Source organism: Heterodontus francisci, chromosome 19 (assembly GCF_036365525.1).
Source record: "Heterodontus francisci isolate sHetFra1 chromosome 19, sHetFra1.hap1, whole genome shotgun sequence".
Classification (NCBI taxonomy): Eukaryota; Metazoa; Chordata; class Chondrichthyes; order Heterodontiformes; family Heterodontidae; genus Heterodontus; species Heterodontus francisci.
In genome coordinates this window covers 93,441,231-93,464,320 of record NC_090389.1, presented here as the reverse complement: position 1 = coordinate 93,464,320, position 23,090 = coordinate 93,441,231, and the positions used below count along the sequence as shown (strand labels likewise).

The window sequence follows — 23,090 nt, the reverse complement described above, 5'->3', positions numbered from 1 at the left end:
ATCAAGGGGTCAACTGTGGCTGAGCCCATGGCATAGGATTCGTGGAGAATATTGAGGATGATGGTAGCACCATTCCCTGCAAGTCTCCCTCTAAGTCACACACCATCCTGACTTGGAAACATTCACTGTCACTGGATCAAAGTCCTGGAACTCCCTCCCTAACAGCACTGTGGTTGTACCTGCACCATATGGACTGCAGTAGTTCAAGAAGGGAGCTCACCACCACCTTCCCAAGGACAGTTAGGGCTGGGCAAAAATACTGGCCTTGCCAGCGACACCCACATCCCATGAAAGAATATAAACAGCCTTTTATGTGGTACTTTATCAAACACCTTTTTGAAATCCATGTGCACCACAACAACCATATTATCTTCATCAACCCTCTTTGTGACCTCATCAAAAAACTCACTCAAATTAGTTAAACATGATTTGCCTTTAACAAATCCGTCCTGGCTTTCCTTAATTAAAACACATTTGTCCAAGTGACTGTTGATTCTATCCCAGATTATCATTTCCAAAAGCTTTCCCATCACCGAGATTAAACTGACTGGCCAGTCTGTGTTGGGTTTATCCTTACACCCTTTTTTGAACATTTACAATTCTCCAGTCCTCTGACACCACCCCTGTATCTAAGGAGGATTGAAAGATTATGGTCAATGGCTCCGCAATTCCCACCCTTACTCTCAGTATCCTCAGATGCACCTGATCTAGTTCTGGTGACTTATCAACTTTAAGTACAGCCGGCCTTTCCAGTACCTCCTCTATCAATTTTTAGCCCCTCCAGCGTCTCAACTTCCTCCTCTTTCACTTTGGCAGCATCTTTCCTTGGTAAAGGCAGATGCAAAGTAGTCATTTAGTACCTCGGCTATGCCCTCTGCCTCCATGTGCAAATCCCTTTTTGGGTCCCTAATCTGCCCCACATCTCCTTTTACTATGCTTTCACTATTTATAAGCCGAAAGAAGACTTTTGGATTCTCCTTTTGTTGGCTGCCAGTCTCTTGTACTCTCTTTGCTTCTCATTCTCTTTTTTTCACTTCCCCTCTGAACTTTCTATATTCAGTCTGGTTCTCACTTGTATTAGCAACCTAATATCTGTCATACACACCCTTTTTCTGCTTCATCTTACTCTCTATGTCTTTTGTCATCCTAGGAACTCTGGCTTTGTTTATCCTACCTAGCCTCCTCATAAGGATATACCTAAACTGTACCCAAACTATCTTCTCTTTAAAGGCAGCACAGTGTTCCGTTACAGTTTTGCCTGACAATCTTTGACTCCAATTTATCTGAGCCAGATCCATTCTCACACCATTGAAGTTAGCTCTCCCCCAATTAATTATCTTTATTTTGGATTGCTCCTTGTCCTTTTCCATAGCGAACCTAAACCTTACAATACTATGATCACTGTGCCCTAAATGTTCCCCTACTGACACCTGATTCACTTGACTCACCTCATTCTCTAGAACCAGATCCAGTCATGTCTCCTTCCTTATTGGGCTGGAAACAGACTGATCTAGAAAATTTTGCTGAACACATTTCAAAAACTCTTTCCCCTCTCTGTCCTTTACACTATTACTATCCCAGTCTACATTAGGATAAATTGAAGTCCCCCGTTATAACAACACTATAGTTTTTGCACCTCTCTGCAATTTCCTTGCAAATTTATTCCTCTATATTTTTCACACCAGTTGGTGGCCTATAGAACACAGCCAGTAGTGTAATGATGATAGCACTCCTTTGCACACTCCAGGGTACTTCCAGACACTTTGCAAATGCAGAAGTTATTCAAAATTACCTTAGGTGCCTGGCCCTTTTAGGAACAATAGTGCACGGCCTATCTTGCAACTTAGCACTTGTGGTCTGAAGAGAGGCATGTAAATTCATCGCCAGGACCTGCATAGTCTAAATGAGATATTCCGGCTTTGCATCAGCCAGTTATGCTGCATGACATCAGGATAGCACTCCTGCTCAGCCTTCCGGGACACGCTAGGGACACTCGCGCGGTCACCCTTCACAAGAAGGTGAGGCAGCAACGGCTGGCGGCATAGTGCTCCCCAGCAAGACAGCACTAGGCCTCCATATTGATGAAATTCTCACTCGCAGACACACTTACTCCCACAGACAGACACACACACACGCCCTCGCAGAGAGAGACACACACAAACCCGCACACTCCCGCAGACATACACACGCATGCTGCCACAGAGAGACATGCACGGTCCCGCAGATGCAGACACACACACGCACGCTCCCACAGACAGACAGACACACACAGGCACGCTCCGACAGACAGACAGTCAGACACACACACACACAGGCACGCTCCGACAGACAGTCAGACACATACACACATACGCCCTCCCACAGACACACACATACACTCACTCCCACAGATACGTTCCTACAGAAACAATAAAAGAAACATTCATGAGCGTATTCTTACAGAATTCACTCAAACATGTGCAAATGTGCGCATATAGACATACTTACCCAGACACACCTGTGTGTAAACAAACTCGCACACACTAATGGACATACCTGCATGTACACTCACATGCTTGCATAATATACAGAAACTGATAAAGGGAGGGAAAACAGATTATGAATGAAAGCTAGTTAGAAACATAAAGGGGGACTGTTAAAGTTTCTACAGGTATATGAAAAGGAAATGATTAGCAAGGACGAATGTGGGTCCATCACAGGCGGAGAAAGGAGAGTTTGTGGCAGAGAATAAGGAAATAGCGGAGCTACTAAACAATTACTTTGTGTCTGTCTTCATGGAGGAAGACACAGAAAATCTCCCAGAAATACTAGAGAACCAAGAGACTTGTAAAAATGAGGAACTGGAAGTAATTAGTATCAACAAAGAGGTAGTACTCAAAAAAAGTAATTGGATTGAAAGTTGATAAATCCCCTGGACCATATGAGCTACATCCCAGATAATTGAAGGAGGCGGCGAGAGATAGTGGATGCATTGGTGGTTATCTTTCAAAATTCTATAGATTCTGGAAGGGTTCCTGGAAAGTAGCAAATGTAATCTGAACATTTAAGAAGGGAGCGAGAGAGAAAACAGAGAACTGCAGACCTGTTAGTTTGACATCAGTAGTACGGAAAATGTTAGAATTTATTATAAAGGATGAGATAACTGGACACTTAGAAAATAATGATACGATTGGGCAGAGTCAACATAGATTTGTGAGAGATTCCATGTTTGATAAACCTGTTGGAGTTTTTTTGAGGATGTTACTTGTAGCACAAATAAAGGAGAACCAATGGATGTTTTTTTTTAGAGATACAGCACTGAAACAGGCCCTTCGGCCCACCGAGTCTGTGCCAACCATCAACCACCCATTTATACTAATCCTATACTAATTCCATATTCCTACCACATCCCCACCTGTCCCTATATTTCCCTACCACCTACCTATCCTAGGGTTAATTTGTAATGGCCAATTTACCTATCAACCTGCAAGTCTTTTGGCATGTGGGAGGAAACCGGAGCACCCAGAGGAAACCCACGCAGACACAGGGAGAATTTGCAAACTCCACCCAGGCAGTATCCGGAATTGAACCCGGGTCGCTGGAGCTGTGAGGCTGCGGTGCTAACCACTGCGCCACTGTGGCATATTTGGATTTTCAGAAGGCTTTTGATAAGGTCCCACACAGGAGGTTTGTAAACAAAATTAGAGCAGATGGGATTGGGGGTAACATACTGCAATGGATTGAGAATTGGTTAACGGACAGAAAGCAGAGAGTAGGAATATATGGGTCATTCTCAGGATGGCAGGCTGTTACCAGTGGGGTACCACAAGGATCAGTGCTTGGGCCAGAGTTGTTTACAATCTATATCAATGATTTGGATGTGGGGACCAACTGTAAGATTTCCAAATTTGCAGATGAAACAAAACTAAGAAGGAATGTAAGTTGTGAGGAGGATGCAAGGAGGCTTCAAAGGGATTTGGGCAGGCTAAGTGAATGGGCAAGAACATGGCAGATGGGCTATAATATAATGTGAATAAGTGTGAAGTGATCCACTTTGGTAGAAAAAGCAGAATGGCAGAGTATTTCTTAAATGGAGAGAGGTTGGGAAGTGTTGATGTCCAAAGAGACCTGGGTGTCCTTGTTCATAGAAACATAGAAAATAGGAGCAGGAGTAGGCCATTTAGCCCTTCAGGCCTGCTCCGCCATTCAAAAAAGATCATGGCTGATCGTCTAATTCAGTACCCTGCTCCTGCTTTCTCCCCATATCCCTTTATCCCTTTGACATTAATATATCTATCTTCTTCTTGAATATATTTAATGATTTGGCCTCCACTGCCTTCTGCAGTAGAGAATTCCACTGGTTCACCACCCTCTGAGTAAAGAAACTTCTCCTCATCTCGGTTTTAAATGGCATACCCCGTATCCTGATACTGTGATCCCTGGTTCTGGACTCCCCAGCCATCGGGAACATCCTCCCTGCATCTAGCCTGTCTAGTCCTGTTAGAATTTTATAGGTTTCTATGAGATCCCCTCTCATTCTTCTAAACTCTACAGAATGTCGGCCTAGTCGACCCAATCTCTCCTCATACGTCAATCCTGCCATCCCAGGAATCAGCCTAGTATATCTTCGCTGCACTCCCTCCATGGCGAGAACATCCTTCCTCAGATAAGGAGACCAAAACTGCACACAATACTCCAGATGTGGCCTCGCCAAGGCCCTATATAATAACAGTAAGACAGCCTTGCTCCTGTACTCAAATCCTCTTGCAATGAAGGCCAACATACCATTCATCTTCCTAACTGCTTGCTGCACCTGAATGCTTGCACAAGGACACCCAGATCTCGTTTCACCTCCCCCTTTCCCAATCTATCACCATTCAGATAATAATCTGCCTTTCTGTTTTTACAACCAAAGTGCATAACCTCACATTTATCCACGTTATACTGCATCTGCCATTCATTTGCCCACTCACTCAACTTGTCCAAATCACATTGGAGTCTCTTTGCATCCTCCTCACAGCTCACATTCCCCCCCAGCTTTTTGTCATCTGCAAATTTGGAAATGTTACATTTAGTTACCTCACCCAAGTTATTAATATATATTGTGAATAGCTGGGGCCCAAGCACAGATCCCTGCGGTACCCTACTAGTCACTGCCTGTCACCCAGAAAAAGACCCGTTTATTCCTACTCTCTGTTTCCTGTCTGTCAACCAATTCTCAATCCATGCCAGTATATCACCCCCAATCCCATGTGCTTTAATTTCTCACACTAACCTCTTATGTGGAACCTTACCAAAAGCTTCTGAAAATCCAAATACACCGCATCCATTGGTTCTCCCTTAGCTATTCTACTAGTTACATCCTCAAAAAACTCCGGTAGATTTGTTAAGCATGATTTCCCTTTCGTTAACCCATGCTATTCAGGAGTCATTAAAAGCTAGAATGCAGGCGCAGCAGGCAATTAAGAAGGCAACTGGTATGTTGGCCTTCATTGCAAGGGGATTTGAGTATGGGAGACTTATCAAGAAAGCAAATGCACATGGGATACAGGGTAACTTGATAAGGTGGATTCAAAATTGGCTTAGCTGTAGGAGACAGAGAGTGATGACAGACGGCTGTTTTAGTGACTGGAAGCCAGTGTCCAGTGGCGTACCACAGGAATCTGTGCTGGGTCCCCTATTGTTTGTCATTTATATAAACGACATAGATGACTATGTGGGGGGTAGGATCAGTAAGTTCGCAGATGACACAAAGATTGGCCGAGTGGTTAACAGTGAGGTTGAGTGTCTTGGGTTACAGGAAGATATAGACGGGATGGTCAAATGGGCAGAAAAGTGGCAGATGGAATTTAACGCTGAAAAGTGTGAAGTGATACACTTTGGAAGGAGTAATGTGACGTGGAAGTATTCAATGAATGGCCTGAAACTGGGAAGTTCCGAGGAACAAAGGAACCTTGGCGTGTTTGTCCATAGATCTCTGAAGGCAGAAGGGCAGGTTAATAGGGTGGTGAAAACGGCATATGGGACACTTGCCTTTATCAATCGAGGCACAGATTACAAAAGCAGGGAGGTCATGTTGGAGTTGTACAGACCTTTGGTAAGGCCACAGCTGGAGTACTGTGTGCAATTCTGGGCGCCACATTATAGGAAGGATGTGATTGCATTGGAGGGGGTGCAGAGGCGATTCACCAGGATGTTGCCTGGGATGGAACATTTAAGCTATGAAGAGAGGTTGGATAGGCTTGGGTTGTTTTCGCTGGAGCAGAGAAGACTGAGGGGTGACCTGATCGAGGTGTACAAGATTATGAGGGGCATGGACTGGGTGGATAAGGAGCAGCTGTTCCCTTTAGTTGAAGGGTCAGTTACGAGGGGACACAAGTTTAAGGTGAGGGGCAGGAGGTTTAAGGGGGATTTGAGGAAGGACTTTTTTACCCAGAGGGTGGTGATGGTCTGGAATGCACTGCCTGGGAGTGTGGTAGAGGCAGGTTGCCTCACATCCTTTAAAAAGTACCTGGATGAGCACTTGGCACGTCATAACATTCAAGGCTATGGGCCAAGTGCTGGCAAATGGGATTAGGTAGACAGGTCAGGTGTCTTTAATGCATCAGTGCAGACTCGATGGGCCGAAAGGCCTCTTCTGCACTGTATTATTCTGTGATTCTGTGAGTACAGGAAACTCTAGAGTTTCGAAGAATGAGAGGTAATCTCATTGAAACTTACAAAATTTTTACAGGGTGTGACAGGGTAAATATGGATAGAACGTTTCCTCTGACTAGTGAGTCTAGAACAAGGGGACACAGTCTCAGAATAAGGGATGGCCCATTTAAGACAGAGATGAGGAGTCATTTCTTTATTCAGAGGGTGGTGAATGCGTGGAAGCTCAATCATTGAGCATGTTCAAGACAGAAATTGATAAATTTCTGAATACTAATGTCATCAAGGGATATGGGGATAGTGGGAAAAAATAGCCTAGAGGTAGATGATCAGCCATGATCTGTTTAAAACGCAGAATGGGCTTGACAGGCCGAATGGCCTACTCCTGCTCCTATTTCCCATGATCCTATGCACACATGCCTGCACTCTCAAGTCAACTGTGTACACATTCCTATGTACACTGACTTCCTCTAACTCACACAAGACATGCATACACATGCAGACAAATACACCTCACAGATGTTGACATGCCTGCTGAGTATTACCAGAATTTTCTGTTTTTATTTCAAATTTCCAGAATCTGCAGTAATTTGCTTTTGAATTTGTTTCAAACCTTGGTTAGACCAGACTTGTAATACTGTGAACAGTTGTGGTCTTCCTATCAGAAAAAGAACTGGGGAGGCACTGGAGAAGGTGCGAAAAACTCTCTGGACTAAAGCTTTGTCTTTCACCACAAGCATTAACACGGTCTTTGCCTTTGTCCCAGGACAGCTTTGTTATTAAATCTCTCCTGCCCTCTGCCCTATCAAACACCTTCCCTTTTGTTCACTTCCCCACCAAACACCCACCTGCCCCCACCACCCCCCTTCACTTGCTTAAAACCTAATTTTTTTCTAACCGTTGCCAGTTCTGATGAAGGGTCACTGACCTGAAACATTAACTCTGCTTCTCTCTCCACAGATGCTGCCTGACCTGTTGAGTATTTCCAGCACTTTCTGTTCTTATTTCAGATTTCCAGCATCTGCAGTATTTTGCTTTTATTTATCTTGGTAAGACCACACTTGTAACCATGTGAATATTTGTGGTCTTCCTATCAGGAAAAGGACAGAGAGGCACTCGAGAAGGTGCAAAAAAGATTTACTAAAATTATATACTTGAAAGGTAACACCTATCAGGAAAGATCGGACAGGCTGGGGCTCTTTTCTCTTTAAAGAGAGTGCTGAGGGGTGACCTGATAGAGGTCTTCAAGGTTATAAAAGGATTGATAGGGTAGATGTAGAGATGATATTTTCACTAGCGGGCAAGCTCAGAACTAGGGGCCATAAATATAATATAGTTCCTAATAAATCCATAGGAAATTCAAAAGAAACCTCTTTACCCAGAGAGTGGTGAGAATGTAGAATTCACTACCACAAGGAGCAGTTGAGACGAATAGTATAGATGTATTTAAGGGGAATCTCAATAAACAAGAGGGAAAAAGGAGTAGAGGGATATGTTGATGGGGCGAGAGGAGGCTGGTGTGGAGGATAAACACCAGCATGGATGTGTTGGGCCAAATGGCCTGTTTTGTGCTGTAATTACTTTCTAATAGACTAATTTGTGCATACTCAAGTACACTCTTGCACTCACGCAACCACACTTGTACACATAGCCATTCATTTACAGAAGTAAAACTAGACATAGATCATCACAAGTCTGTGCTATGTTGTATTAAATATTTCAAAAAAAATCTGTGCTTTTTATAATTTGTGAAAAAACTTGAATCAGCAATATTTTTGCTAATAACTTATTTTAGCCTTTGCCCTTATATGACCATAACTTAATGTGAAAATATTTTGTTGAAGCTACATAAAAATGTTTCCAGAAAACATTTAAATAGCAAATTGGCAAATGGTTTACAAGAACATACCAAAGCATAGGTTAATGGGTATAGCAAACTGGGAGACATTGCTTGATTGCAGGCATCCCCAGACAGGATAGCAGGATGGGAACACTGAAAGACGGATGGATATGGAGGGGTATGAAAGGGTATGGGGAGTGAGGAGAGTGGGATTAGACTGGGTGGGATATTAAAGTGTATGGGGAATGAGCAGGAGATTGGGATTCGACTGAGTGGGATATTAAAAGGTATGGGGAGTGAGGAGAGTGATCAGACTCACTGGCAGATATGGATAGAGCAGCCTTTTCTGTGCTGTTGCATTCTATGGTGGTGATATACACAGAGGCTAACGTACTTATCTGACTCTTCATCCAGAGGCTCATATGTGTTCTGGTAACACTCTATCCTTTTCAGGAAGTCGGATATAGCTTCGTCATTGTTACAGTCACTGTAGTCTGGGCTGCCCAGTTTCACTTGCTAAATGGAGTAAAGTATAACTATTAGCAAACTGCTTTGGATATAGAAAAACCAAAAATACCACAGCTAAACAGAGAAAATAAATGAAAATTATCTGGAGATCCACAGTATTATGTCATCAACAATCAGGAACACTGTCTGTAACCTTACACTTTCAACATACAAATACTGAGCATTTCATGTTTCCATTGCAACTGGTAAATCACAGTTTTCGATTCTGTTGATCAGGATTTTATTTTTTAAATAATCCTTGAATCGACAATTGGTCAAACAATATCTCATCCCAGCTTTATAAAGGTCCACCTTGAAAGTGTGGTATTGATTTTCTCCTGCATGGTACAGGAGCTGAGCAAGAGCTTGCTCTTCAGGAGAGAAAAGCACCCAAACTGCATTAACCACTTCTACCAATCTAATTCTAGTTTAATAGCAACTTGATCATTAACATGCACATCAGATGAATCTCACAACTACTAATATCCAACTTACCACAATGTTCGTCTCAATAACCTTTGGATCTTCACACACCGACTCAACAAAAAACACCTTGATTTCACAAAATGGATCAGAAGATCCGTGATGAAAAGGGGAAAAAAGAGATAAATTTCATAAAGTTTAATCTTTCCATTTCCAGCAAATCAGCAAAACAAAAGAAACTGAAATAAACTCGACACTGGATTCCTCTGTCTAACTCCTCCACATTCAAACACATTGTTTCCTACCAATATTTAAAAAAAAAGAAAAAAACTATTTTTGTATTTCACAGACATATAAAAAAGGTTATTAGTTCATTACATTTATGACAGTTTTTCTCCACAAATTATATAATCTAATCCACTCTCCTGCTCACTCCCCATACACTTTAATATCCACCCAGTCTAATCCCCCACTCCCGCATACTCCCCATACACTTTAATACCCACCCATTCTAATCCCACACTCCTGCTCACTCCCCATACACTTTAATATCCACCCAGTCTAATCCCCCACTCCCGCCTACTCCCCATACACTTTAATACCCACCCATTCTAATCCCACACTCCTGCTCACTCCCCATACACTTTAATATCCACCCATTCTAATCCCACACTCCTGCTCACTCCCCATACACTTTAATGTCCACCCAGTCTAATCCCACACTCCTGCTCACTCCCCATACACTTTAATATCCACCCAGTCTAATCCCACACTCCTGCTCACTCCCCATACACTTTAATATCCACCCATTCTAATCCCACACTCCTGCTCACTCCCCATACACTTTAATATCCACCCATTCTAATCCCACACTCCTGCTCACTCCCCATACACTTTAATATCCACCCATTCTAATCCCACACTCCTGCTCACTCCCCATACACTTTAATATCCACCCATTCTAATCCCACACTCCTGCTCACTCCCCATACACTTTAATATCCACCCAGTCTAATCCCACTCTCCTGCACACTCCCCATACACTTTAATAACCACCCATTCTAATCCCACTCTCCTGCTCACTCCCCATACACTTTAATATCCACCCAGTCTAATCCCACACTCCTGCTCACTCCCCATACACTTTAATATCCACCCAGTCTAATCCCACACTCCTGCTCACTCCCCATACACTTTAATATCCACCCAGTCTAATCCCACACTCCTGCTCACTCCCCATACACTTTAATATCCACCCATTCTAATCCCACACTCCTGCTCACTCCCCATACACTTTAATAACCACCCATTCTAATCCCACTCTCCTGCTCACTCCCCATACACTTTAATAACCACCCAGTCTAATCCCACACTCCTGCTCACTCCCCATACACTTTAATATCCACCCATTCTAATCCCACACTCCTGCTCACTCCCCATACACTTTAATAACCACCCATTCTAATCCCACTCTCCTGCTCACTCCCCATACACTTTAATATCCACCCAGTCTAATCCCACACTCCTGCTCACTCCCCATACACTTTAATATCCACCCATTCTAATCCCACACTCCTGCTCACTCCCCATACACTTTAATATCCACCCATTCTAATCCACACTCCTGCTCACTCCCCATACACTTTAATATCCACCCATTCTAATCCCACACTCCTGCTCACTCCCCATACACTTTAATATCCACCCAGTCTAATCCCACTCTCCTGCTCACTCCCCATACACTTTAATATCCACCCAGTCTAATCCCACACTCCTGCTCACTCCCCATACACTTTAATATCCACCCAGTCTAATCCCACACTCCTGCTCACTCCCCATACACTTTAATATCCACCCAGTCTAATCCCACTCTCCTGCTCACTCCCCATACACTTTAATATCCACCCAGTCTAATCCCACACTCCTGCTCACTCCCCATACACTTTAATATCCACCCATTCTAATCCCACACTCCTGCTCACTCCCCATACACTTTAATATCCACCCAGTCTAATCCCACTCTCCTGCTCACTCCCCATACACTTTAATATCCACCCAGTCTAATCCCACACTCCTGCTCACTCCCCATACACTTTAATATCCACCCAGTCTAATCCCACACTCCTGCTCACTCCCCATACACTTTAATATCCACCCATTCTAATCCCACACTCCTGCTCACTCCCCATACACTTTAATAACCACCCATTCTAATCCCACTCTCCTGCTCACTCCCCATACACTTTAATATCCACCCATTCTAATCCCACACTCCTGCTCACTCCCCATACACTTTAATATCCACCCATTCTAATCCCACACTCCTGCTCACTCCCCATACACTTTAATAACCACCCATTCTAATCCCACTCTCCTGCTCACTCCCCATACACTTTAATATCCACCCAGTCTAATCCCACACTCCTGCTCACTCCCCATACACTTTAATATCCACCCAGTCTAATCCCACACTCCTGCTCACTCCCCATACACTTTAATATCCACCCATTCTAATCCCACACTCCTGCTCACTCCCCATACACTTTAATAACCACCCATTCTAATCCCACTCTCCTGCTCACTCCCCATACACTTTAATATCCACCCAGTCTAATCCCACACTCCTGCTCACTCCCCATACACTTTAATATCCACCCAGTCTAATCCCACACTCCTGCTCACTCCCCATACACTTTAATATCCACCCAGTCTAATCCCACACTCCTGCTCACTCCCCATACACTTTAATAACCACCCATTCTAATCCACTCTCCTGCTCACTCCCCATACACTTTAATATCCACCCATTCTAATCCCACACTCCTGCTCACTCCCCATACACTTTAATATCCACCCAGTCTAATCCCACACTCCTGCTCACTCCCCATACACTTTAATATCCACCCATTCTAATCCCACACTCCTGCTCACTCCCCATACACTTTAATATCCACCCATTCTAATCCCACTCTCCTGCTCACTCCCCATACACTTTAATATCCACCCATTCTAATCCACTCTCCTGCTCACTCCCCATACACTTTAATATCCACCCATTCTAATCCCACACTCCTGCTCACTCCCCATACACTTTAATATCCACCCATTCTAATCCCACACTCCTGCTCACTCCCCATACACTTTAATATCCACCCATTCTAATCCACTCTCCTGCTCACTCCCCATACACTTTAATATCCACCCATTCTAATCCCACTCTCCTGCTCACTCCCCATACACTTTAATATCCACCCATTCTAATCCCACACTCCTGCTCACTCCCCATACACATTAATAACCACCCATTCTAATCCCACTCTCCTGCTCACTCCCCATACACTTTAATATCCACCCATTCTAATCCCACACTCCTGCTCACTCCCCATACACTTTAATATCCACCCAGTCTAATCCACTCTCCTGCTCACTCCCCATACACTTTCATAACCACCCATTCTAATCCCACTCTCCTGCTCACTCCCCATACACTTTAATATCCACCCAGTCTAACCCACTCTCCTGCTCACTCCCCATACACTTTAATATCCACCCATTCTAATCCCACACTCCTGCTCACTCCCCATACACTTTAATAACCACCCATTCTAATCCCACTCTCCTGCTCACTCCCCATACACTTTAATATCCACCCAGTCTAATCCCACACTCCTGCTCACTCCCCATACACTTTAATATCCACCCAGTCTAATCCCACACTCCTGCTCACTCCCCATACACTTTAATATCCACCCATTCTAATCCCACACTCCTGCTCACTCCCCATACACTTTAATAACCACCCATTCTAATCCCACTCTCCTGCTCACTCCCCATACACTTTAATATCCACCCAGTCTAATCCCACACTCCTGCTCACTCCCCATACACTTTAATATCCACCCATTCTAATCCCACACTCCTGCTCACTCCCCATACACTTTAATATCCACCCAGTCTAATCCCACACTCCTGCTCACTCCCCATACACTTTAATATCCACCCATTCTAATCCACACTCCTGCTCACTCCCCATACACTTTAATATCCACCCATTCTAATCCACACTCCTGCTCACTCCCCATACACTTTAATAACCACCCAGTCTAATCCCACACTCCTGCTCACTCCCCATACACTTTAATAACCACCCATTCTAATCCACTCTCCTGCTCACTCCCCATACACTTTAATATCCACCCAGTCTAATCCCACACTCCTGCTCACTCCCCATACACTTTAATAACCACCCATTCTAATCCACTCTCCTGCTCACTCCCCATACACTTTAATAACCACCCAGTCTAATCCCACACTCCTGCTCACTCCCCATACACTTTAATAACCACCCATTCTAATCCACTCTCCTGCTCACTCCCCATACACTTTAATATCCACCCAGTCTAATCCCACTCTCCTGCTCACTCCCCATACACTTTAATATCCACCCAGTCTAATCCCACACTCCTGCTCACTCCCCATACACTTTAATATCCACCCATTCTAATCCACTCTCCTGCTCACTCCCCATACACTTTAATATCCACCCATTCTAATCCACACTCCTGCTCACTCCCCATACACTTTAATATCCACCCAGTCTAACCCCACACTCCTGCTCACTCCCCATACACTTTAATATCCACCCAGTCTAACCCCACACTCCTGCTCACTCCCCATACACTTTAATATCCACCCATTCTAATCCCACACTCCTGCTCACTCCCCATACACTTTAATATCCACCCATTCTAATCCCACACTCCTGCTCACTCCCCATACACTTTAATATCCACCCAGTCTAATCCCACACTCCTGCTCACTCCCCATACACTATAATATCCACCCAGTCTAATCCCACACTCCTGCTCACTCCCCATACACTTTAATATCCACCCATTCTAATCCCACTCTCCTGCTCACTCCCCATACACTTTAATATCCACCCAGTCTAATCCCACACTCCTGCTCACTCCCCATACACTTTAATACCCACCCAGTCTAATCCCACACTCCTGCTCACTCCCCATACACTTTAATATCCACCCAGTCTAATCCCACTCTCCTGCTCACTCCCCATATCCTTTAAAAGTCTTTTCTACTGCTACTGTCTGCAATTACAGTAAATGCATTGTTATACAATATAATCTGCTGTCTTTAGGTCAACTGCACTGACCAACATTCATTCACACAAACACAAATTGAACACATTTCAACATTTCTGATGATAGGTCATCAACCTGAAACGTGAACTCTGTTTCTCTCTCCACTGATGCTGCCAGACCTGCTGAGCATTTCCAGCACTTTGTTTCTATTTCAGGTTTCCAACATCTGCAGTATTTTGCTTTTATCACATCTATTCTGTAGCGTGCTTTCCAATTTGCTAGAATCTTTTACAAAAAGATCAGGACAGATTGCAGGTACCATCTGAGAGCATTAAAATTTAACCACAGTGTCTGGGGCTGAAAGCACAGATTTAACCACAGTGACTGGGGCTGAAAGCACAGATTTAACCAGTGTCTGGGACTGAAAGCACAGATTTAACCACAGTGACTGGGACTGAAAGCACAGATTTAACCACAGTGACTGGGGCTGAAAGCACAGATTTAACCAGTGTCTGGGACTGAAAGCACAGATTTAACCACAGTGACTGGGGCTGAAAGCACAGATTTAACCACAGTGTCTGGGGCTGAAAGCACAGATTTAACCACAGTGACTGGGACTGAAAGCACAGATTTAACCAGTGTCTGGGGCTGAAAGCACAGATTTAACCACAGTGACTGGGGCTGAAAGCACAGTTTTAACCACAGTGTCTGGGGCTGAAAGCACAGATTTAACCAGTGTCTGGGGCTGAAAGCACAGATTTAACCACAGTGACTGGGGCTGAAAGCACAGATTTAACCACAGTGACTGGGGCTGAAAGCACAGATTTAACCACAGTGTCTGGGGCTGAAAGCACAGATTTAACCAGTGTCTGGGGCTGAAAGCACAGATTTAACCACAGTGACTGGGACTGAAAGCACAGATTTAACCACAGTGACTGGGACTGAAAGCACAGATTTAACCACAGTGTCTGGGGCTGAAAGCACAGTTTTAACCAGTGTCTGGGACTGAAAGCACAGATTTAACCACAGTGACTGGGGCTGAAAGCACAGATTTAACCAGTGTCTGGGGCTGAAAGCACAGATTTAACCAGTGTCTGGGGCTGAAAGCACAGATTTAACCACAGTGACTGGGACTGAAAGCACAGATTTAACCACAGTGACTGGGACTGAAAGCACAGATTTAACCACAGTGACTGGGGCTGAAAGCACAGATTTAACCAGTGTCTGGGGCTGAAAGCACAGATTTAACCAGTGTCTGGGGCTGAAAGCACAGATTTAACCACAGTGACTGGGACTGAAAGCACAGATTTAACCACAGTGACTGGGACTGAAAGCACAGATTTAACCACAGTGTCTGGGGCTGAAAGCACAGTTTTAACCAGTGTCTGGGACTGAAAGCACAGATTTAACCACAGTGACTGGGGCTGAAAGCACAGATTTAACCAGTGTCTGGGGCTGAAAGCACAGATTTAACCACAGTGTCTAGGGCTGAAAGCACAGATTTAACCAGTGACTGGGGCTGAAAGCACAGATTTAACCAGTGTCTGGGACTGAAAGCACAGATTTAACCAGTGTCTGGGGCTGAAAGCACAGATTTAACCACAGTGACTGGGACTGAAAGCACAGATTTAACCAGTGACTGGGGCTGAAAGCACAGATTTAACCAGTGACTGGGGCTGAAAGCACAGATTTAACCAGTGTCTGGGACTGAAAGCACAGATTTAACCAGTGTCTGGGACTGAAAGCACAGATTTAACCAGTGTCTGGGGCTGAAAGCACAGATTTAACCACAGTGACTGGGGCTGAAAGCACAGATTTAACCAGTGACTGGGGCTGAAAGCACAGATTTAACCAGTGTCTGGGACTGAAAGCACAGATTTAACCAGTGTCTGGGGCTGAAAGCACAGATTTAACCACAGTGACTGGGACTGAAAGCACAGATTTAACCACAGTGTCTGGGGCTGAAGGCACAGATTTAACCAGTGTCTGGGGCTGAAAGCACAGATTTAACCACAGTGACTGGGGCTGAAAGCACAGATTTAACCACAGTGACTGGGGCTGAAGGCACAGATTTAACCAGTGTCTGGGGCTGAAAGCACAGATTTAACCAGTGTCTGGGGCTGAAAGCACAGATTTAACCACAGTGACTGGGGCTGAAGGCACAGATTTAACCAGTGTCTGGGGCTGAAAGCACAGATTTAACCAGTGTCTGGGGCTGAAAGCACAGATTTAACCACAGTGACTGGGGCTCAAAGCACAGATTTAACCACAGTGACTGGGACTGAAAGCACAGATTTAACCACAGTGACTGGGGCTGAAAGCACAGATTTAACCACAGTGACTGGGGCTGAAAGCACAGATTTAACCACAGTGACTGGGGCTGAAGGCACAGATTTAACCAGTGTCTGGGGCTGAAAGCACAGATTTAACCAGTGTCTGGGGCTGAAAGCACAGATTTAACCACAGTGACTGGGACTGAAAGCACAGATTTAACCACAGTGACTGGGGCTGAAGGCACAGATTTAACCAGTGTCTGGGGCTGAAAGCACAGATTTAACCAGTGTCTGGGGCTGAAAGCACAGATTTAACCACAGTGACTGGGACTGAAAGCACAGATTTAACCAGTGTCTGGGGCTGAAAGCACAGATTTAACCAGTGTCTGGGGCTGAAAGCACAGATTTAACCAGTGTCTGGGGCTGAAAGCACAGATTTAACCAGTGTCTGGGGCTGAAAGCACAGATTTAACCAGTGTCTGGGGCTGAAAGCACAGATTTAACCAGTGTCTGGGGCTGAAAGCACAGATTTAACCAGTGTCTGGGGCTGAAAGCACAGATTTAACCACAGTGACTGGGGCTGAAGGCACAGATTTAACCAGTGACTGGGACTGAAAGCACAGATTTAACCAGTGTCTGGGGCTGAAAGCACAGATTTAACCAGTGTCTGGGGCTGAAAGCACAGATTTAACCAGTTTCTGGGGCTGAAGGCACAGATTTAACCAGTGACTGGGACTGAAAGCACAGATTTAACCACAGTGTCTGGGGCTGAAAGCACAGATTTAACCAGTGTCTGGGGCTGAAAGCACAGATTTAACCACAGTGACTGGGGCTGAAGGCACAGATTTAACCACAGTGACTGGGGCTGAAGGCACAGATTTAACCACAGTGACTGGGGCTGAAAGCACAGATTTAACCACAGTGACTGGGGCTGAAGGCACAGATTTAACCAGTGACTGGGACTGAAAGCACAGATTTAACCAGTGTCTGGGGCTGAAAGCACAGATTTAACCAGTGTCTGGGGATGAAGGCACAGATTTAACCAGTGACTGGGACTGAAAGCACAGATTTAAACAGTGTCTGGGGCTGAAAGCACAGATTTAACCAGTGTCTGGGGCTGAAAGCACAGATTTAACCACAGTGTCTGGGGCTGAAAGCACAGATTTAACCAGTGTCTGGGGCTGAAAGCACAGATTTAACCACAGTGACTGGGGCTGAAGGCACAGATTTAACCACAGTGACTGGGACTGAAAGCACAGATTTAACCAGTGTCTGGGGCTGAAAGCACAGATTTAACCAGTGTCTGGGGCTGAAAGCACAGATTTAATCACAGTGACTGGGACTGAAAGCACAGATTTAACCACAGTGACTGGGGCTGAAGGCACAGATTTAACCACAGTGACTGGGACTGAAAGCACAGATTTAACCAGTGACTGGGGCTGAAGGCACAGATTTAACCACAGTAACTGGGACTGAAAGCACAGATTTAACCACAGTGACTGGGACTGAAAGCACAGATTTAACCAGTGTCTGGGGCTGAAGGCACAGATTTAACCACAGTGACTGGGACTGAAAGCACAGATTTAACCAGTGTCTGGGGCTGAAAGCACAGATTTAACCAGTGTCTGGGGCTGAAAGCACAGATTTAACCAGTGTCTGGGGCTGAAAGCACAGATTTAACCACAGTGACTGGGACTGAAAGCACAGATTTAACCAGTGTCTGGGGCTGAAAGCACAGATTTAGCCAGTGTCTGGGGCTGAAGGCACAGATTTAACCAGTGTCTGGGGCTGAAGGCACAGATTTAACCAGTGTCTGGGGCTGAAAGCACAGATTTAACCAGTGTCTGGGGCTGAAAGCACAGATTTAACCAGTGTCTGGGGCTGAAGGCACAGATTTAACCAGTGACTGGGGCTGAAAGCACAGATTTAACCACAGTGACTGCGGCTGAAAGCACAGATTTAACCAGTGTCTGGGACTGAAAGCACAGATTTAACCACAGTGACTGGGGCTGAAAGCACAGATTTAACCAGTGACTGGGGCTGAAAGCACAGATTTAACCACAGTGACTGGGGCTGAAAGCACAGATTTAACCACAGTGACTGGGGCTGAAAGCACAGATTTAACCACAGTGACTGCGGCTGCAAGCACAGATTTAACCAGTGTCTGGGGCTGAAAGCACAGATTTAACCAGTGACTGGGGCTGAAAGCACAGATTTAACCAGTGTCTGGGGCTGAAAGCACAGATTTAACCACAGTGACTGGGGCTGAAAGCACAGATTTAACCACAGTGTCTGGGGCTGAAAGCACAGATTTAACCAGTGTCTGGGGCTGAAAGCACAGATTTAACCACAGTGACTGGGGCTGAAAGCACAGATTTAACCAGTGTCTGGGGCTGAAAGCACAGATTTAACCACAGTGTCTGGGGCTAAAAGCACAGATTTAACTACAGTGTCTGGGGCTGAAAGCACAGATTTAACCCCGGTGACTGGGGCTGAAAGCACAGATTTAACCAGTGTCTGGGACTGAAAGCACAGATTTAACCACAGTGACTGGGGCTGAAAGCACAGATTTAACCAGTGTCTGGGGCTGAAAGCACAGATTTAACCACAGTGGCTGGGGCTGAAAGCACAGATTTAACCACAGTGACTGGGACTGAAAGCACAGATTTAACCCCGGTGACTGGGGCTGAAAGCACAGATTTAACCACAGTGTCTGGGGCTGAAAGCACAGATTTAACCAGTGTCTGGGGCTGAAAGCACAGATTTAACCACAGTGACTGGGGCTGAAAGCACAGATTTAACCAGTGTCTGGGGCTGAAAGCACAGATTTAACCACAGTGTCTGGGGCTGAAAGCACAGATTTAACCACAGTGTCTGGGGCTGAAAGCACAGATTTAATCCCGGTGACTGGGGCTGAAAGCACAGATTTAACCAGTGTCTGGGACTGAAAGCACAGATTTAACCACAGTGACTGGGGCTGAAAGCACAGATTTAACCAGTGTCTGGGGCTGAAAGCACAGATTTAACCACAGTGACTGGGGCTGAAAGCACAGATTTAACCACAGTGACTGGGACTGAAAGCACAGATTTAACCAGTGTCTGGGACTGAAAGCACAGATTTAACCACAGTGACTGGGGCTGAAAGCACAGATTTAACCACAGTGACTGGGGCTGAAAGCACAGATTTAACCAGTGTCTGGGACTGAAAGCACAGATTTAACCAGTGTCTGGGGCTGAAAGCACAGATTTAACCAGTGTCTGGGACTGAAAGCACAGATTTAACCACAGTGACTGGGGCTGAAAGCACAGAATTAACCAGTGTCTGGGACTGAAAGCACAGATTTAACCAGTGTCTGGGACTGAAAGCACAGATTTAACCACAGTGACTGGGGCTGAAAGCACAGATTTAACCACAGTGTCTGGGACTGAAAGCACAGATTTAACCAGTGTCTGGGGCTGAAAGCACAGATTTAACCACAGTGACTGGGGCTGAAAGCACAGATTTAACCAGTGTCTGGGGCTGAAAGCACAGATTTAACCACAGTGTCTGGGGCTGAAAGCACAGATTTAACCAGTGTCTGGGACTGAAAGCACAGATTTAACCAGTGTCTGGGGCTGAAGGCACAGATTTAACCAGTGGCTGGGGCTGAAGGCACAGATTTAACCAGTGTCTGGGGCTGAAGGCACAGATTTAACCAGTGTCTGGGGCTGAAGGCACAGATTTAACCAGTGTCTGGGGCTGAAAGCACAGATTTAACCAGTGACTGGGGCTGAAAGCACAGATTTAACCAGTGTCTGGGGCTGAAGGCACAGATTTAACCAGTGACTGGGGCTGAAAGCACAGATTTAACCACAGTGACTGGGGCTGAAAGCACAGATTTAACCACAGTGACTGGGGCTGAAAGCACAGATTTAACCACAGTGACTGCGGCTGAAAGCACAGATTTAACCAGTGTCTGGGACTGAAAGCACAGATTTAACCACAGTGACTGGGGCTGAAAGCACAGATTTAACCAGTGACTGGGGCTGAAAGCACAGATTTAACCACAGTGACTGGGGCTGAAAGCACAGATTTAACCACAGTGACTGGGGCTGAAAGCACAGATTTAACCACAGTGACTGCGGCTGAAAGCACAGATTTAACCAGTGTCTGGGGCTGAAAGCACAGATTTAACCAGTGACTGGGGCTGAAAGCACAGATTTAACCAGTGTCTGGGGCTGAAAGCACAGATTTAACCACAGTGACTGGGGCTGAAAGCACAGATTTAACCACAGTGACTGGGGCTGAAAGCACAGATTTAACCAGTGTCTAGGGCTGAAAGCACAGATGTAACCAGTGACTGGGGCTGAAAGCACAGATTTAACAGTGACTGGGGCTGAAAGCACAGATTTAACCACAGTGTCTGGGGCTGAAAGCACAGATTTAACCAGTGACTGGGGCTGAAAGCACAGATTTAACCACAGTGTCTGGGGCTGAAAGCACAGATTTAACCAGTGACTGGGGCTGAAAGCACAGATTTAACCACAGTGACTGGGGCTGAAAGCACAGATTTAACCACAGTGACTGGGGCTGAAAGCACAGATTTAACCACAGTGACTGGGGCTGAAAGCACAGATTTAACCAGTGTCTGGGGCTGAAAGCACAGATTTAACCAGTGTCTGGGGCTGAAAGCACAGATTTAACCAGTGTCTGGGGCTGAAAGCACAGATTTAACCAGTGTCTGGGGCTGAAAGCACAGATTTAACCAGTGTCTGGGGCTGAAAGCACAGATTTAACCAGTGTCTGGGGCTGAAAGCACAGATTTAACCAGTGACTGGGGCTGAAAGCACAGATTTAACCACAGTGACTGGGGCTGAAAGCACAGATTTAACCACAGTGACTGGGGCTGAAGGCCCAGATTTAACCAGTGTCTGGGGCTGAAAGCACAGATTTAACCAGTGTCTGGGGCTGAAAGCACAGATTTAACCAGTGTCTGGGGCTGAAGGCACAGATTTAACCAGTGTCTGGGGCTGAAAGCACAGATTTAACCAGTGTCTGGGGCTGAAAGCACAGATTTAACCAGTGTCTGGGGCTGAAAGCACAGATTTAACCAGTGTCTGGGGCTGAAAGCACAGATTTAACCAGTGTCTGGGGCTGAAGGCACAGATTTAACCAGTGTCTGGGGCTGAAAGCACAGATTTAACCAGTGTCTGGGGCTGAAAGCACAGATTTAACCAGTGTCTGGGGCTGAAAGCACAGATTTAACCAGTGTCTGGGGCTGAAAGCACAGATTTAACCAGTGTCTGGGGCTGAAGGCACAGATTTAACCAGTGTCTGCGGCTGAAGGCACAGATTTAACCAGTGTCTGGGGCTGAAAGCACAGATTTAACCAGTATCTGGGGCTGAAAGCACAGATTTAACCAGTGTCTGGGGCTGAAAGCACAGATTTAACCAGTGTCTGGGGCTGAAAGCACAGATTTAACCAGTGTCTGGGGCTGAAAGCACAGATTTAACCAGTGTCTGGGGCTGAAAGCACAGATTTAACCAGTGACTGGGGCTGAAAGCACAGATTTAACCAGTGTCTGGGGCTGAAAGCACAGATTTAACCACAGTGACTGGGGCTGAAAGCACAGATTTAACCACAGTGTCTGGGGCTGAAAGCACAGATTTAACCAGTGTCTGGGGCTGAAAGCACAGATTTAACCACAGTGACTGGGGCTGAAAGCACAGATTTAACCAGTGTCTGGGGCTGAAAGCACAGATTTAACCACAGTGTCTGGGGCTAAAAGCACAGATTTAACCACAGTGTCTGGGGCTGAATGCACAGATTTAACCCCGGTGACTGGGGCTGAAAGCACAGATTTAACCAGTGTCTGGGACTGAAAGCACAGATTTAACCACAGTGACTGGGGCTGAAAGCACAGATTTAACCAGTGTCTGGGGCTGAAAGCACAGATTTAACCACAGTGGCTGGGGCTGAAAGCACAGATTTAACCACAGTGACTGGGACTGAAAGCACAGATTTAACCCCGGTGACTGGGGCTGAAAGCACAGATTTAACCAGTGTCTGGGGCTGAAAGCACAGATTTAACCAGTGACTGGGGCTGAAGGCACAGATTTAACCAGTGTCTGGGGCTGAAAGCACAGATTTAACCAGTCTGGGGCTGAAAGCACAGATTTAACCAGTGTCTGGGGCTGAAGGCACAGATTTAACCAGTGTCTGGGGCTGAAAGCACAGATTTAACCAGTGTCTGGGGCTGAAAGCACAGATTTAACCACAGTGTCTGGGGCTGAAAGCACAGATTTAACCCCGGTGACTGGGGCTGAAAGCA

At 45.5% G+C, this 23,090-nt stretch overlaps 1 protein-coding gene across 8 annotated transcripts in view; it reads right to left on the bottom strand.

Moving 5' to 3' along the window:
- The window catches only part of LOC137380312 (6-phosphofructo-2-kinase/fructose-2,6-bisphosphatase 4-like), a 447,018-nt gene that overhangs the window by 118,944 nt on the left and 304,984 nt on the right, over positions 1 to 23,090 (bottom strand). For all 8 annotated transcript variants that reach the window (XM_068052234.1, XM_068052235.1, XM_068052233.1 and 5 more), the window contains 2 exons: positions 9,476 to 9,532; positions 8,868 to 8,989 (listed from right to left, as the gene is read on the bottom strand). In XM_068052234.1, coding sequence (XP_067908335.1) covers positions 8,868 to 8,989; positions 9,476 to 9,532 — 179 coding nt within the window. The remainder of the gene's footprint in view (positions 1 to 8,867; positions 8,990 to 9,475; positions 9,533 to 23,090) is intronic.